The sequence below is a fragment of the Diuraphis noxia genome, unplaced genomic scaffold (assembly GCF_037042655.1).
Source record: "Diuraphis noxia isolate RWA-SAM2 unplaced genomic scaffold, SU_Dnox_SAM2 contig0001, whole genome shotgun sequence".
NCBI classification, from domain to species: Eukaryota; Metazoa; Arthropoda; class Insecta; order Hemiptera; family Aphididae; genus Diuraphis; species Diuraphis noxia.
The window spans coordinates 33,972,439-33,987,382 of NW_028301711.1; the positions used below are offsets into that span (position 1 = coordinate 33,972,439).

At 28.6% G+C, this 14,944-nt stretch overlaps 1 protein-coding gene across 2 annotated transcripts; it reads right to left on the reverse strand.

Moving 5' to 3' along the window:
- Positions 1-1,277: 1,277 nt before the first annotated feature.
- LOC107172039 (uncharacterized) lies at positions 1,278-10,605 on the reverse strand. 2 transcript variants are annotated; one of them, XM_089217266.1, is made up of 4 exons: positions 10,316-10,605; positions 3,749-3,838; positions 2,639-2,812; positions 1,278-2,420 (listed from the first exon to the last, which is right to left on the reverse strand). In XM_089217266.1, exons 2-4 carry the CDS (start codon positions 3,798-3,800, stop codon positions 2,176-2,178), a joined length of 471 nt encoding a protein of 156 aa, XP_089073392.1. In that variant the 5' UTR covers positions 3,801-3,838; positions 10,316-10,605; the 3' UTR covers positions 1,278-2,175. The 2 variants fall into 2 exon arrangements, with proteins under 2 accessions (XP_089073392.1, XP_089073393.1); XM_089217267.1 differs by having other exon boundaries at positions 10,211-10,605.
- Positions 10,606-14,944: the final 4,339 nt, after the last annotated feature.

The window sequence follows — 14,944 nt, forward strand, 5'->3', positions numbered from 1 at the left end:
TTTGGTATTTATTTTATTTTTACTTTTTACATATAATTATAAAATGTCTTGAATCTTCGATGTCCACTGTCCACAAACAAGATCACAATAATAATTTGTTGACTCCACGTTAGGTATATGAGCAGTAAAAAAGAATACTAAAATCTACAATATTGTGCAATCGTTTTCTAATTGAAAATTTCTACTAATATGAAAGTTGATTTAAAAAGAAATTTTACTTTTTAATAAATCACCTATACCCAAAATCATTTTTAACGTGGTTAGTTTTCTGTGATCGACGTCGTAGTAATAATGCACCGATTTTTAAATTAAGTAAGTACCTAATTTATAATAACTATATGACTGATAATTTAAAATATGTCAATTCTAATTTTTTAATTTGTATGTAGCTTTCAAAATTGATCAAAAAAAATTATCTTAGATAAGTTACCTAACTAGGTACCGTGTTCTATGAAATTATAAATCTATGGTTAATATAGTATACATTATGATATGGTTAAGATCCACATTCCACGCTTGATTTTTTGATTATCTATATTTAATGTATTTATGTGGCCATATAGGGCTTTATATGAGGGTTGACAGTAGGTTGATAATAATTATTGCTTAATACTTAAATTTCTCTAAAATAATAGCTTTTTTCCATACTTAAAGCTTTTATATCTTAAGTTGGGCATAAGCTGCCATACCACTAAGCCACTCGATAGACGGTATACATAAATTTCTAAACTCAAAATATAGAGTTCAGACGTTTTTGTAGGAATAAACTTATAAATATCATTTTTCATGATAAAAAAGAACAATCTAAAAAACTGTTTAAATAATTACTTTGTGTTAGTGTATTAGGTGCCTACATTAGTGGATTCGTATGTGACTATCTGTAATAGAAGTAATAGATGAAATATAATTTTGAATAAGTTATAAGAAAACTAATAGATTATAGAATCTTATTATGATAGAGATCATATTAAACTGCTGGATAGGTGAAATTCAACTCCAAATATAACTGCAACTTGGTTAAGTATACCTATTTTTATTTATTATTTGATCATACATTAGGTACTAGATACTAGATAAGTATGTAAATTTGTATCTCCATAAAAAACAAGTTTAGTGATACATACAACATACAATATATATACCTAAATATAAGGTAGGTATGTACCAATAATTTCAACACGTCATATAAATAGGATTATACTTTAAATTCAGAATAATTGTTTTCTATATTTTTATCAATATTTAATTTTTAAACGAATAAAAAATAGCAAAATACATTAGGTAAACAAATAAAATAACTTTAATTATAAACAATTGTAGTATAACATTTCCAAAGAATTCATATAATATGATGAACTATAAAATTAAATCAATAAATAGCAATTAAATACTACGTACCGTTATATATATATTATTTTATTCCTACTTTTGATTATGGACACAATATCATCTACAGTACTAGTTAACAAATGTAAACTATAGATATTTAAAATCATATTTTTGCTCGATTCAATAACAATATTTATCCTTCTAATAACCAGGTAGGTAATCAAATGTTTACAATTTAGATCAAAATAATCACAGCGTTGATTTACTTAAATGACTAACTTATATTAGCGTAACCATAATATTATAATAATCGTATAATGAATTTAGCAAAATAAGGATTAAAAATAAAAATAATAATATTACAATTTTATTGAAGCTTGTATATTAATTATTATGAATCAAAATAATTATACCTAATCAGGCCAGAAACTTTAAGGTATCGAATATTGCATAATAGTTAACATAAAAACAATTATTATAATAGCACTTAACAGTTGTCATTCGTTTCAAGACTAAGAAAATACAAGATCAAACGCTCGATATTTTCAATAATAATAATAATATAAACTACCTATGGTAGATAAATATAGATGGTAAATTATCGAAAGGGATCGGGAAGAATGGTATTAAGAACACATAGTTGTATTGTAGTTTATAATGATTTTTAAAAAAATAAGGTTAAGTGATATGATCGTCCCTATTTCAGTTTTAACTTTTATATATATTATGTAGTAATGTAATAATAATAATAATAATTTCATAACAATAAAGAATGGATGAATTACTTAACAATTATAAAATATACATTGAAAAGCTAGATATTTGATTTTACATCAAATAGTTATTCTAAGTAATTTGAAAACATTCAATAGTTTTGTTGACATAGTATGATGTTAATACTAGTAGCAGCGAAGAAAGCGTTATTTGTAACACCGTATTGGGCTTATTATTTTGTCCTGAATTACACCCGTCGAAATCACAGGTGAGAATACATCCGTCCATGGTGTGATCTTGATAATTGAATTTACCGCACTGAGAGTCCATAGTTTTCATGGCACATTGTCTGATGACCATAATTTCATTGGTTAACACTGTAATACAATTATGAGTTATAATTTATTATAACCTAACCAGCAATAACACACGCTTTATGCAACCTACATACACACATAGGTAAGTTAATTTTAGTATGTTATATTATATGTATATGTTTCGATTTGTCAGGAAATTACATGTAAAATAATCCCATTTTAAATAGTTAATATCTATTTAATATTTGTCAACAGATTTGTATTTCAATTTCACTTACCATTTCTCCCAATGATTTTAGTACAAAAATTTGCTGGAAACATTCCTACGTGACCTCTTTTTGGAACCATACATTTTTCTATGTATGTGGACATTGCAGGGTTAAATGGATCTTCACAATTCGCATTGCTTCCATTCAAAGATGAACATTTAAAGCAATTTATACACGATGTGCCTACAACAATAAGTACCACAGACAACGGTTATGAATTATGATTATACAGGGTGTCCCACAGAGATCTGACATTCTGATTTCTGACAATATTTTTAAAAAATTTCTTTTAAATATAATTCATAGACACTTGCGCTACATTTTTAGAATAGATTTTTTATTTTTTAATAAATTTATAAAATTTCATTTTTTAAACTGAAAATAAAAAACTTAAAAATTGATAAATTTTTTTTCCGAAATATTCAATATAGCCAATTTGTAAATCTGATTTTTAGAAAAATTTTTATGGCAAAAACACTTATTCAAATCAAATGGCTGATTTTTTACAATTTTTTTAAATATCAATATGTATTTTCGTTAAGTAAATTACGATCTAGTTTATGTTAGAAACTTTGTAATTTCAAATAATAATAAAGTTTTTAAAAAATATTTTATAAGAACATTTTTAAATAAGTGCATGTTAAAATCTAATTATTTTTTTTATTGTATTTATTTAAATAATATGTGATGTATAAACTATAAATTACTATAATTTACCTAACGAAAATATTGATATTTAAAAAAATTGTAAAAAATCAGCTTTTTGACTTAAATAAGTATTTTTACCATATAAATTTTTCTGAAAATCAGATTTACAAATTGGCTATATTGAATATTTCGAAAAAAAATTTATCAATTTTAAGTTTTTTATTTTCAGTATTAAAAAATAAAAAATAAAAATTGTATTCTAAAAATGTAGCGCAAGTGTCTATGGATTATATTTAAAAGAAATTTTTAAAAAATATTGATTAGAACAAAAGTTATTTCATTTGTTAGATCTCTGTGGGACACCTGTATATTATTATATCATTAAAAGTAGGAAATCTGTTATGTTGATAAATAACAAAATAATACAATGATAAATATTGTTTCATACAGGAGTAATATTTTCATATTTACCTTGTAAAATACTCATTAAAACTATTGAGATATCTAACAAGTATATGATCATCCCTTTTAGAATTTGCCTTTGAAGGACAATACCACAATCTAAAAAAAAAAAAATACAACATTTTATATCAAATATATAGATATTTAGCTACTTATCACTATTACATTGGTATGCGCGATACGCCTAATTTATTTATATAATTCACTAAAACTAACAAATTGTATTCATATCATAATTGTGACGTTTATATTATAGGTATGCTAGTAAGCTAATAAATTGTACGAATAATCAGTGCCGGATTTACTATTAGGCTAACTAGGCTATAGCCTAGGGCGGCAAAATTTAGGGGCGGCAAATTTTTTCTTTTTTTTTCATCTCTATAAACAGACAAAAAATTATTTTACTCTTTTATTAGCGCTTTCCTGGCCACGTCGACTGTTGGGACATATAGATCCGACGTCTCTTATCAAACGTACTATTTTTAGTATTTTATTGGAATTGAACGTTATTATTATTCTGGGAATTATTTTGTTTTTCAATTTTTGTTTGTCGTCGACCGTCGTCGTCAACTTACGATAACGATTATTGCATGTATACATTGTATACGGACGCGGCACGATACTTGATGCTCAAACTATTTATGTCATTTTGTTTTTACACGAACACCTGCAATGAGCTAACGATTATTGCGTAAGTACTAATTTTAATTATTAGACTTTTTATGTAATAATTTATGTATACATTTTTAATTATTATTATAAATATATTATATTAGACAATTTAACACATAGATTAGTATGTATTATTATTCTGAATTAGTATTCACTATTCATAATATAACATATTTCATACTTATTATTGATATCACAAAATTATTTTGTCAATTTTAGTCAACTTGGCCTAAATTAACCCGTCGTTAGTGTCGCTAATTTTTTTACTCTGTTGGTGTCGTTTTAGTGTTTCGCTCACCTATTAAAATACACGTGTGAGCATACAAATTAATATACCAAGGTACTGACGAATATCAATATTGTACTGCTAAAGCATAATAGCAAAATAATATATTATTAATGAGATAATAATAAAATATCAAGATAATATGGTAAAGTAAATAAGGCGATCAGTGACGGCGCGCGCCACTGCGACGAGCACAACGCCAAAATATACGGTATTATTACGTATACGGCAACATTGGACTTTAATAACTTTTTTAGTTTAATTATAACATTTAATGTTTTTTCGTATTCATTTTCGTAAACAACTCAATTGAGCATATAATATATAATATTGTCAAAATCGAATGAAATATAAACCAGTGGTTCTAAAAATGATAATTGTGTGAGCGAAATGCTCATAGCGATTAGCGACACCAGCGACGGTGTTTTTATATAAATGTGTACAAATTATTTGGTAGGAATGGGTACAAAAAATTTGATGAATATCTTGACTTTTGTATTTGTATTTTAAAATTAAATCTCCTGTTTCTTGAGTACTTGATTTTATAAGTTTTTAATTGTGCACTAAAATAACACTTATATCAATCTCATATTGGTTTTAAAAAAATGATTGTATGATTTTGAGGCGGCATTTTCCTAATAGCCTAGGGCGGCTGAAGAGGTAAATCCGGCACTGCGAATAATTGTTGTTATAAATATGTAATACACTAATATTCATAAATATAAAAATATCCACAATAATATTTACTAGGAATTGTAATTCTAAAGTTCCTTTGAGTCCTGAGAGATATCTGAAACCTCATATTATATCCCTTTGCTTTATCTTACGACTTATAAAATATCTCAACAATTAAAAATATTGACTGATTAACATAGTGTCAGGGGCGGAGTGGAACCTAATTTCGGGTCTGGAAAACATATTTTTCCGGCCCATTGGCTCATCGGCTAACTATTTCAGGGGTTAACTATAGACTTGAAAAAAAAATCAAATCTAACTTATAAAATTAACAGAAATGTTTCTTGTTTTAATATTTATAATAATAATACAAATTTAATGTCATAATGTGTACTTTGTATAACTATTATAAGATTAATTTAGAAAATAACTTGGATTTAATTTATAAATATATCATTATCTAAACTATAAAGAATTTGTTTTCAATATCCATCAACATTAATGACTCCAAATGTTTGGTTGTAATTGAATTGCTCAAACTGTTTTTAAATATTTTTAAGTAGAAATGATCTTTTATAGGCCACTTGGGTACCGGCAAAGTAAATAATAAACACTGATATAAGCAATGGATAATGTAGGATAAACATCAGAGTAAAAACTACACTTAATTAATGCATTGTAATTTGTAACTATAAAATTATATAGGTTTTACATGTTACACATGGTTTTGATATGACTTTTTCCTCATCTTCATTTTCTGTGTACCTACTTTTATGTACCTACCTATAATTCAGCATATTCATCTACTACAGATGTCTTTAAATGTTTCCAAGATTTTTTTAAACTTAACATTTTGTCAGATAGGTAGTTTATTTTTTATTTTATTATCATTATCATCATCAAATTAAGGGTTTTATTTTACATGTAACTTAAAGAAAGCATTTTTAGGTAGTCCATTCACAAATGAATTAAAATTAATAGGAAGAAATAATTTTAAATCCTAAAAAACTATATTAAATCTGTTACTTATACTTAAAAGTTAATTATTGTTTTATTTTTATTTTTAAGTTTTACTTGCCTTGCAATAAGCACATTTTTTTATAGAGGGTAAAGAGCTTCTGAGAGGCAGTGATTGAAAAATATATGTGAGGGGCTGAAGCCTCCCCCCCAATTTTTTCACTCTAATTGCGTCTATGGTACTGAGAACATTATAATGTAAGTTTTAGTAGGAATTCATGTGGTACATTGTTCCATAAATCAAATATTAAATTTACTTAAGTCTTTAGTTAAATTAAATGTATTAATTATATAATAATGCATTAATTTCAGCTGTTGGGCCATCCTGAAGGAGGGTGTAAGAATATCACAGCCTCTTCTCTCCCCCCAACGTACAATATAATTTGTTAGTTGCTACATTTGTAAATTGAGTACCTATTTAAGTTGGCAGTCAGCAGATGATCATTTTTTTTTTTACAAAAAATTCAAATATTTTTATAAATATTGCGAAATACGAAAATACATATTTCATAATAATATATTATACTAGCTGAAACCGTGCACTTCGAAGCCTGTAAAAATCCTACCTCTTATATGTCACAAACTGTGTATTAAATTTATTTCCTTTGGTTTTGCTAGCAGTACCTATACTTTTATACATATAGATAGATAACGGTTAAAATATACTAAATAATAGGTAATCTTACTACGATATTCAATTTAGTTTATCATTATGTAATTTTATTCGTTTTATCGAGAACAGTCTGAAATATTCGATTGAATGATATTGGGACCTATAAATTTTAATTTATCCTATCTTCTACACATAGGTCTAATATATCTCTGTATCAATTAATTTCAACGCAATCGGTCCAGCCGTTCAGGAATACATAAAATACAAAGAGATAGAAGTCCATTTTTATATATATATAGGTATATATATATATTTCTGAAGTTTGTACTGCCATTTTCTTTCGTGCTTGAGACATATAACTACCGATCGATATTTTTTGGAAAGCATAACTGTTTAGGCCCGGCGCCCACCAAAGTAAAATAAATAAATAAACTCAATCAATTAATATTTATCACTCAGATAAATGAAAGTTAAGCATTACAATTTTAGTTTTTTTTTTTTTTTGTATAATTAACATCGGCCATGATATATTACCAAGGTACTAAAAATATAGTTAATACAATTTTAAATGTCGCTTTGGTATATTTTGTATATATTTAAATAGTATGTAATGTATTCAATTGTTTAAATTAAAATAACTAACAATTTTAAAAGCTTTTACATAAAATATTTAATGTTATTTTCAAAATCCCCGGATATTATAATTTATAAGTATCTGGGATCATTGAAGTATATGAATAAAATTGTTAAATGCTAATTTTATATACCTAGAATATTAGTTGTTACTTGTAATACCATATTATATTTTTGGAGGATTGAAATTAAAATTAAAATTTATCATGGAATTTATGGTTGTAAAAAAGTAGATTATTTAAGTACCTAGTCATTAAAAATCTTGATATACATGAACAAGTAGAAAACAATACAATAAGGTTGAGATGTGATATATTAGAATAAAAAATTATTTTAGTTTTTGATACCTATCATCAGAAAAATTTAGAATACCTACCAATATAATATATAATGTAATGTAATATATAATGTACTGTTATATCCAATGGCCATAGACGCCGCGGATAGTTGTTTAATAAAAAAAAAAAAAAAAAAATACCTACCAATAGGTAACGAAAATTATATGGAATATTAACAATTATATTTTAAATTTTAAATAACTTTTTACATTATGAAAAAAACTGTACTAAAATAATACCTATGTTTATTCTTACTTTTAACTTTTTAAAATTAAATCAAATTTACGATGTTAGAACTGAAAATATTTGTCAAATAGGTAAAATTATAGGTATCTATCACTGGACTATTAGTTCATCACTCATCAATTTGTCATTTTAATTCTAAATTGTACAGAAATGTAGCACCGATAATTAACTACGTTTTACCGGATATTATGCGTATATGTATAGGTATTGATATTTAACTCCATGAAAATTCAATTGGAATGAAAAACTAATAAAATGAAAACAATGAAAATACTTATACCGATGAGCTAATAAACTAATAGTTGTAGTTGCTATTATAGGTACTTGCTAAAGAATGATTATTGTTTAACGAAATAACGACCTTGTAAAATTCTAAATTATGTAATTTTAAGTAAAATATAAATAGCTATTGTTAACGATTAATGATGTCTATTCTATACTTTATACAAGTGAATACATTATAGAAAATCTTGACGAGGTTAATTAATCTACGCAATGGTTTTAACTCATAAACTGTAGCATAGTTTTTCGTCGTCGTGACCATTTCAGTTCCTAGTTCCTATCCACTTTCCACTATAAACAAATACAATTATATATATATGAAACAAAGTAGGAAGTTACCTACATATTATATAGGTATGACTCAAAACTTTTGATTTGAATTTTAAAAACCAAATTTAAGTTTTTGGGAACAGTATTCTGATATTTTAAGTGTAATAAATATTGAAGTTACATTAACATTCTATAGTAAAACTTTACTGAGCAAGATGCAATGTGTAGAAACTAGAAGGTATACTAAGGTTGTATTTTCGTAGTATAAGTTCAATCAATCATATAACATTTATATATTAATAGCGTGTTACATTATTATAAAACGTATTTAAACATTTATTATAGATACATATTGTATACATCTGACTATCTAAACAATTTCCTAGTTTTAATAATAGGTAAATACAACCATTGATTGTTTTCTTTGATAACCATAATTAATAAATACATTTATTAAAAAAACATAACTATCAAGAAAATAAAAATTAATTTTTTTCATATTTTTTTTTTTATATTTTGTAATATAATATATCAAAACTTCTATGTTTGTGTATATCACTTTACTATGCTATATTTAATTAACATAATGCATACCTACCTGTAAGTTACAAACTACACATAAACAAAGTAGGTACCTAGAGTTCATTTTATACCGATAAAATATAGGTATCAAACTAACAATAAAAATTGAATAAATTAATGTAATATTATGTAAATGAGAAAAGAATTTAAATAAGTTAATAGATGTTAAATTTAACACTGTTGCAAGAACAGAGTGTTGGATTAGTAGATAATTTCCTAATATACTCTACTATTTGTCTATAATATAATAGGTACTAGTGTGACGCTAATATTTTCAGTCATGCAGATACTAATTTGAATTAATTTAAAAAAAAAAACAATTTTGATTGGTCTATTAATTAAAACACTTCAAAAGAAATAAAGTTAAACCGTCTATTTCCATCTCAGTAAACATTACCGAACTGGATGTTTAGTTTTTAGTAGTTATTATTTAGTTTTTATTATATTAAAGTAACTATTAAAATGCTTCCGAACAATATAATATGCACATTATTCGTATCGAAATAAATTTGAGTTTAGTTTAAGGCTGTTAATGTAATGAAAATCGTTTTAATAAAATAATATAGAAACAATTTTTTTTTCCTATATAGCTACTTAAATGTTTCTATGATATTAATTCACGATATAAAATTAAATCAACTGTCAATGAAACTACGAATACACACACACACACATATATATATTATATATATAAAGGTATATCCTGAAAAATGTTGTATATAAACGAAATAATTAAGCGCAATGACAACGATTGTCGATTAGTACAGCACAGATTATGTATTTTAAATCTATTTCCTTTGCAGAGAATAAAAAATGTATAGGCATTAATGCAATAAATGTGTCGTGGATTCAAGTACCTGTTATACAATCGGCAACTGATCAAAAATCATGTGTCACGCAATACGGAGCAAATACTTCTAAATTAACATCCGATATAATAGTATATAAGCGCGTTTACTCACAGTCGTTTATCGAATCACATAGATAACTGCAGTATATTCACACCGCTGCGACGTACGATTTCGCGATATAGACGTTCCGCTGGAAGCTGCAGTGTTAACCGCGACGTCGGCCTACCCGCGATAATAACCGCGATAACATTTTCTCTTCATCAAAACAATGGCTGTGAAACATCGGTGTATGTAAATGATTTGAGTATACATTCTTATTAGAATAATAAAAACTACAACGTTAACGTAACATTATCTACACACCCAAGAGGGTAGTCGGGTGCCGAACGTAATAATCGAAGGGATGATGACGTAGGCGGCGCCCTAGCAACCGTTGCCAGGGATGGGATACTGGAGCAGTTGTCTCTGTTTACAGTATAACACGAAAGGAAAAAATATCCCATCAAACTTTTTACCGGGAACTACTATACATGGGTATATATATATGTGATAAATGTCATACATAATGTTCAGAGCTTTTATTATTTTTAATTATTTATATACGCACGTGTGCCAGTGTGCCAGTGTGTGTGTGTGTGTGTGTGTGTGTGTGTGTGTGTGTGTGCGTGTGTGTATACGCGCGTCCGCGAATAAGAAAAAAAAAAATGTTTTTATTACGACATGAACTTATATCTGTATATCGGAGAGATTATAGTCAGTGAACTCATATATATTATGTATATTCTGTCGGGCGTCGTGTGATTCAATGTGTGTGGCGGCAAATTGAATTATAATATATACCTATATAGTTAATATATATATCTATACCTATAGTAATATATATATGAGGAGCCGCAATATGAGCTTTTAGATTGATATTCACAGCTGGTTTATTGAACAGATTTGATTTTCTCGAATAAAAAACAATTTTCAGTGCCTGCCCTAAACATTTAATCGCACCCTTCATCTGCAATGTGTGAGTTTCAAATAATATTTTCAAAATTATGTCATGAACTTAAGAATAAATAATTCTTACATAAATGTTTAGGTACTGAATGATATGTCAATTGCTCAAGGGTTTATAGTCATTCCGTTATGGAATCGATTTCGTCAAAAATTTGTGTCATATATATAAATATTCCTAATTTCCTGCTTTTATTGTAAATATTATTTTTCTGAATTATTAAAAAAAGTACTAAAAATCTCAAGAACTAAAACTCGCTACCCAAAATCCCAATTTTACTGCAATTTTACTAAACTCTCATTTTAACATTTTACTTTTTACACAATGTCTCAATTTATCAAACACTAGGTATGATTTGTATAGTATTATGTAATAAAGTTCAGGTTATATATTCCTTATACACACTACACGTATAAATCACTCAAGAGTTTATTATTTTCCCCTAGTTTTATAGATATTTTTGAAATTATCTGTTAATCTTATTTTTGGATTTTAAATTTTGAATACAACTAAATACATAAAGGTACTCAGCCTTTCCAGACATCTGGCATTTTTATTTCCTATAGCATGAGACATGTGTACAAAATTAATAATATTTTGATCGTTAAAAAATAATAAATTTGCGTACCTATTGCGGTGATTGAAAACTGAAAAGTCTACTAGTTATGTATTTTTTATTTTAGTTCTCAGTTCTCATACAGTTGTACGAGTGACAATTAGTGTTATATTTTATTTTTAAAACAGCCAAAGGTATGTTTAATTTATATTAAATCGAACATAAACATTATAGACACATACACAGTCGTGCAAAGATCTGAGATATAAGCATAGGCGTGCGCAGGGGGGATGCCGGGTATGCAATGGAATCCCCTGCGGTCTCCGGAGTCAGCTTGTTTTTTTTTTTTACATTTTTATAAACAGAAATCAGTTTAGAAATTTTTGACTGTTCAGGCTACGTATTTTATTTATTTTTTTAAATTTTTATCAAGTACATTTTCATTGATAATAGAAGTTGGGATAATCCCGAATCCGACGATATCACCGCGACCCGGTGATTGGCATCCCCTGCGAAAAAAGTCTACGCACGCCTATGGATATAAGGTACCTGTAGATAGATTTACTTTATTTACGATAGTTGAAAGTTTGTAACATTACACGTGTTCGGGCAATGTATTATTCTGAAAATACAAATATTAATATTAAAAAGTACTTACCTACTTATCTGCCGACTACCAATATAAGGTATTAGGTACTACCTATATTATGTATAATAGGTGTGGGTATAGTTCTAATAATTTTATAATAATTCTATTTAATTTGATGCAACCAATTAAAGTCTGATGCTCCATAGACCATTATGTCTACTGTCTATATATTTTTACACGAACGCATTACAATATGATAAGTATAGAAAAAAATTGACCAACATTGTACATAATATCATTTCAGTTTAATTTAGTTTAACTTGCCACTTACCAATAAAATAGCATTATTAAATGTTTATTTACTATTAAAATTTTAGCATTGAGTGAGTAGTGGGACTCTACCTATAGGTCTTGGCTAAATAAACAAAATGATGGACGAACGTTTGTTTATTAAAAAAAAATTTAAGCAATACAAATATACAAAGAAACGACTTTATAAAAAATTAGAAAGCCAAGTGGCGGTGCTACAGCGCGATGAGAGCGAGATTGGTTGGGTTAGGCGGAGCTAACGCGTCGAATGTCGATGGAGGTAGAAAAGAAACGGTCGCAAGACCGCTGTACTATCACGTCGGCAACATGACGATCATACTCATACTCTAAATACGTTACACTACCTCTGGGTATGTAGCAGTTAATAAATCCTTCGGAACGAAAATTGTGTGCTTAGAATGGTCGGTGCCCGGGGTGGGGTGGAGCAGTAACATTGACTCCTCCTTGAGCACACGGACTAAATCTGGTACTAGAGGTTCTGGTTGAACGGGGTGAAAAAATTCATCAGTTAAACGTAGAGTCGTACCATAGACCATTAACAACTAAGATCCGGTTTTACGGTACTGCGGAGTGCCAACGTCGAATGCTTTGAGCAGTTGGAGCTTCAGTACTATAAGTTCTTCGAAAATCACGTTGAAAGGTTATTACCGACTCGCACTTATCGAAACGCAAGACGCAAAACGCTTTCTGTTGCGGAGTCGCCATAACGAAACAAACTAACGTTTCCTAGTTTATTAACCATTATTACGGTGTCATATTATCAACTAGATAACTTAAAATAAACTCGGTTATTCAATCTATCCATTAATACATTTGTCGTTAACCTGCGATTAACTGTTGCCGAACCATATCTGTTCGTAATCGGATGAAGACTTTCGAAACACCGAGTATTATAATATTATTAAATACCGGTTTTCGATATGATCCGCTTTTGTTTCATAAGAATAGTGTTTGTACGCCGAGATCGTATAATAGCACAAAAACAAATGTTGGTTTTTGAATAGCTAAGAACTTGCCCTATAACTTCCATTTGTTTTACAAATGATAAAATTGTGTAATTCCCAGTTGCACTCTTTAACGAATAAAAAAACGCTCAAAATCAATTTTTAAATATTTGTAGAAGCCAGTAGGTACTATATAAAATAGGAAAAAATCAAAATCTATTTTTAGTCTTTTATATTATTCAAGGATACTCATGGTTTATTTTAACAGTATTGATGGTTATAAAATTATACTAATATATTAATTTATACTATGATTGTAAAACATGTACAAGTAGGACAACGAAATACGACGTGATAGGAATAGAAATAAGAAAATATCTTGCGAACGATGTAATGTTTTCGTGAAATTGGACCTGTATCACTATTTCTTAAGATGCGTATATAATGATTTTATTTTTAAAAAACCATTAATATTAAAATTTTAAATGTATAGTTTTGGCAACGTAAATGACGTTTCGGACCACTCTGTGGCAGTCTACATTTATTCGTAGACTCATCTAAATGATCGTGATAGAAACAAAAATTGTCGCTGTTGTTCTCAGGACAAGACTTCGATCGCGATCTCGAACAACAATGGTTACATGGCGCAGATTTCAGTGTGTCCAAACTCGCAAACTGAGTGGTGAGCGCCGTAATAGCGTTCTTCATAGCGCGAAATCGGTCTATGGACGGTCCACTTGTGTTAACGGCGTGCGTGTCTAAAGAGGAGGCAGCCTCCATGACTCGATCAGCTCATACTGCGAGATGCTCCAAACGCCCGCCTTGACCGGGGATTATAGCACTGGTGGTGGATGGTAATTTCTACAACCAAAATTGCTTGAGAGGGTCTTCCCAAATGCCTTCGGGTAGAATGTTGAGCATATCTCGAGGGAGTCAAGTTGGGCCGTTGGGCGTAGATCTCCTAATCCGCTGGGCTGTACGATGCTGCGGTAACGTGCGGATAGTAGTACTGCGAAAGTGGTGATGAGATGTTGTCTCAGGCTTTCGAAACAATAAACGTTCATGCCGATAAGATCGGAAACCGACCTGACGCTTTCTTTATCCAAAGAAGCAACGACGAACATAGAGATGACATTGGAGACGTCGGAACATAGGCGATTATTTGAGAAAACAGCTTCTGCGTGTAAAAACCACTGCCGACGTAAGTGTCGCCAGAACAACTGGAGACGCACGTGCGCGATGCTTTCGGCAGACGTCACGTTATGGGCAGGGGGGGGGCACATTCGAACTATCGTTGGAATGGGGTAAGTTCTAGTTG

Coding starts and splice junctions, on each gene's coding strand:
- LOC107172039 (XM_089217266.1), bottom strand. CDS start 3,800: ATGATCATATACTTGTTAGATATCTCAATAGTTTTAATGAGTATTTTA. Junction 2,813..3,748: donor TTTAATGAGTATTTTACAAG/GTAAATATGAAA, acceptor TTATTGTTGTAG/GCACATCGTGTATAAATTGC. Junction 2,421..2,638: donor TAAAATCATTGGGAGAAATG/GTAAGTGAAATT, acceptor ATTGTATTACAG/TGTTAACCAATGAAATTATG.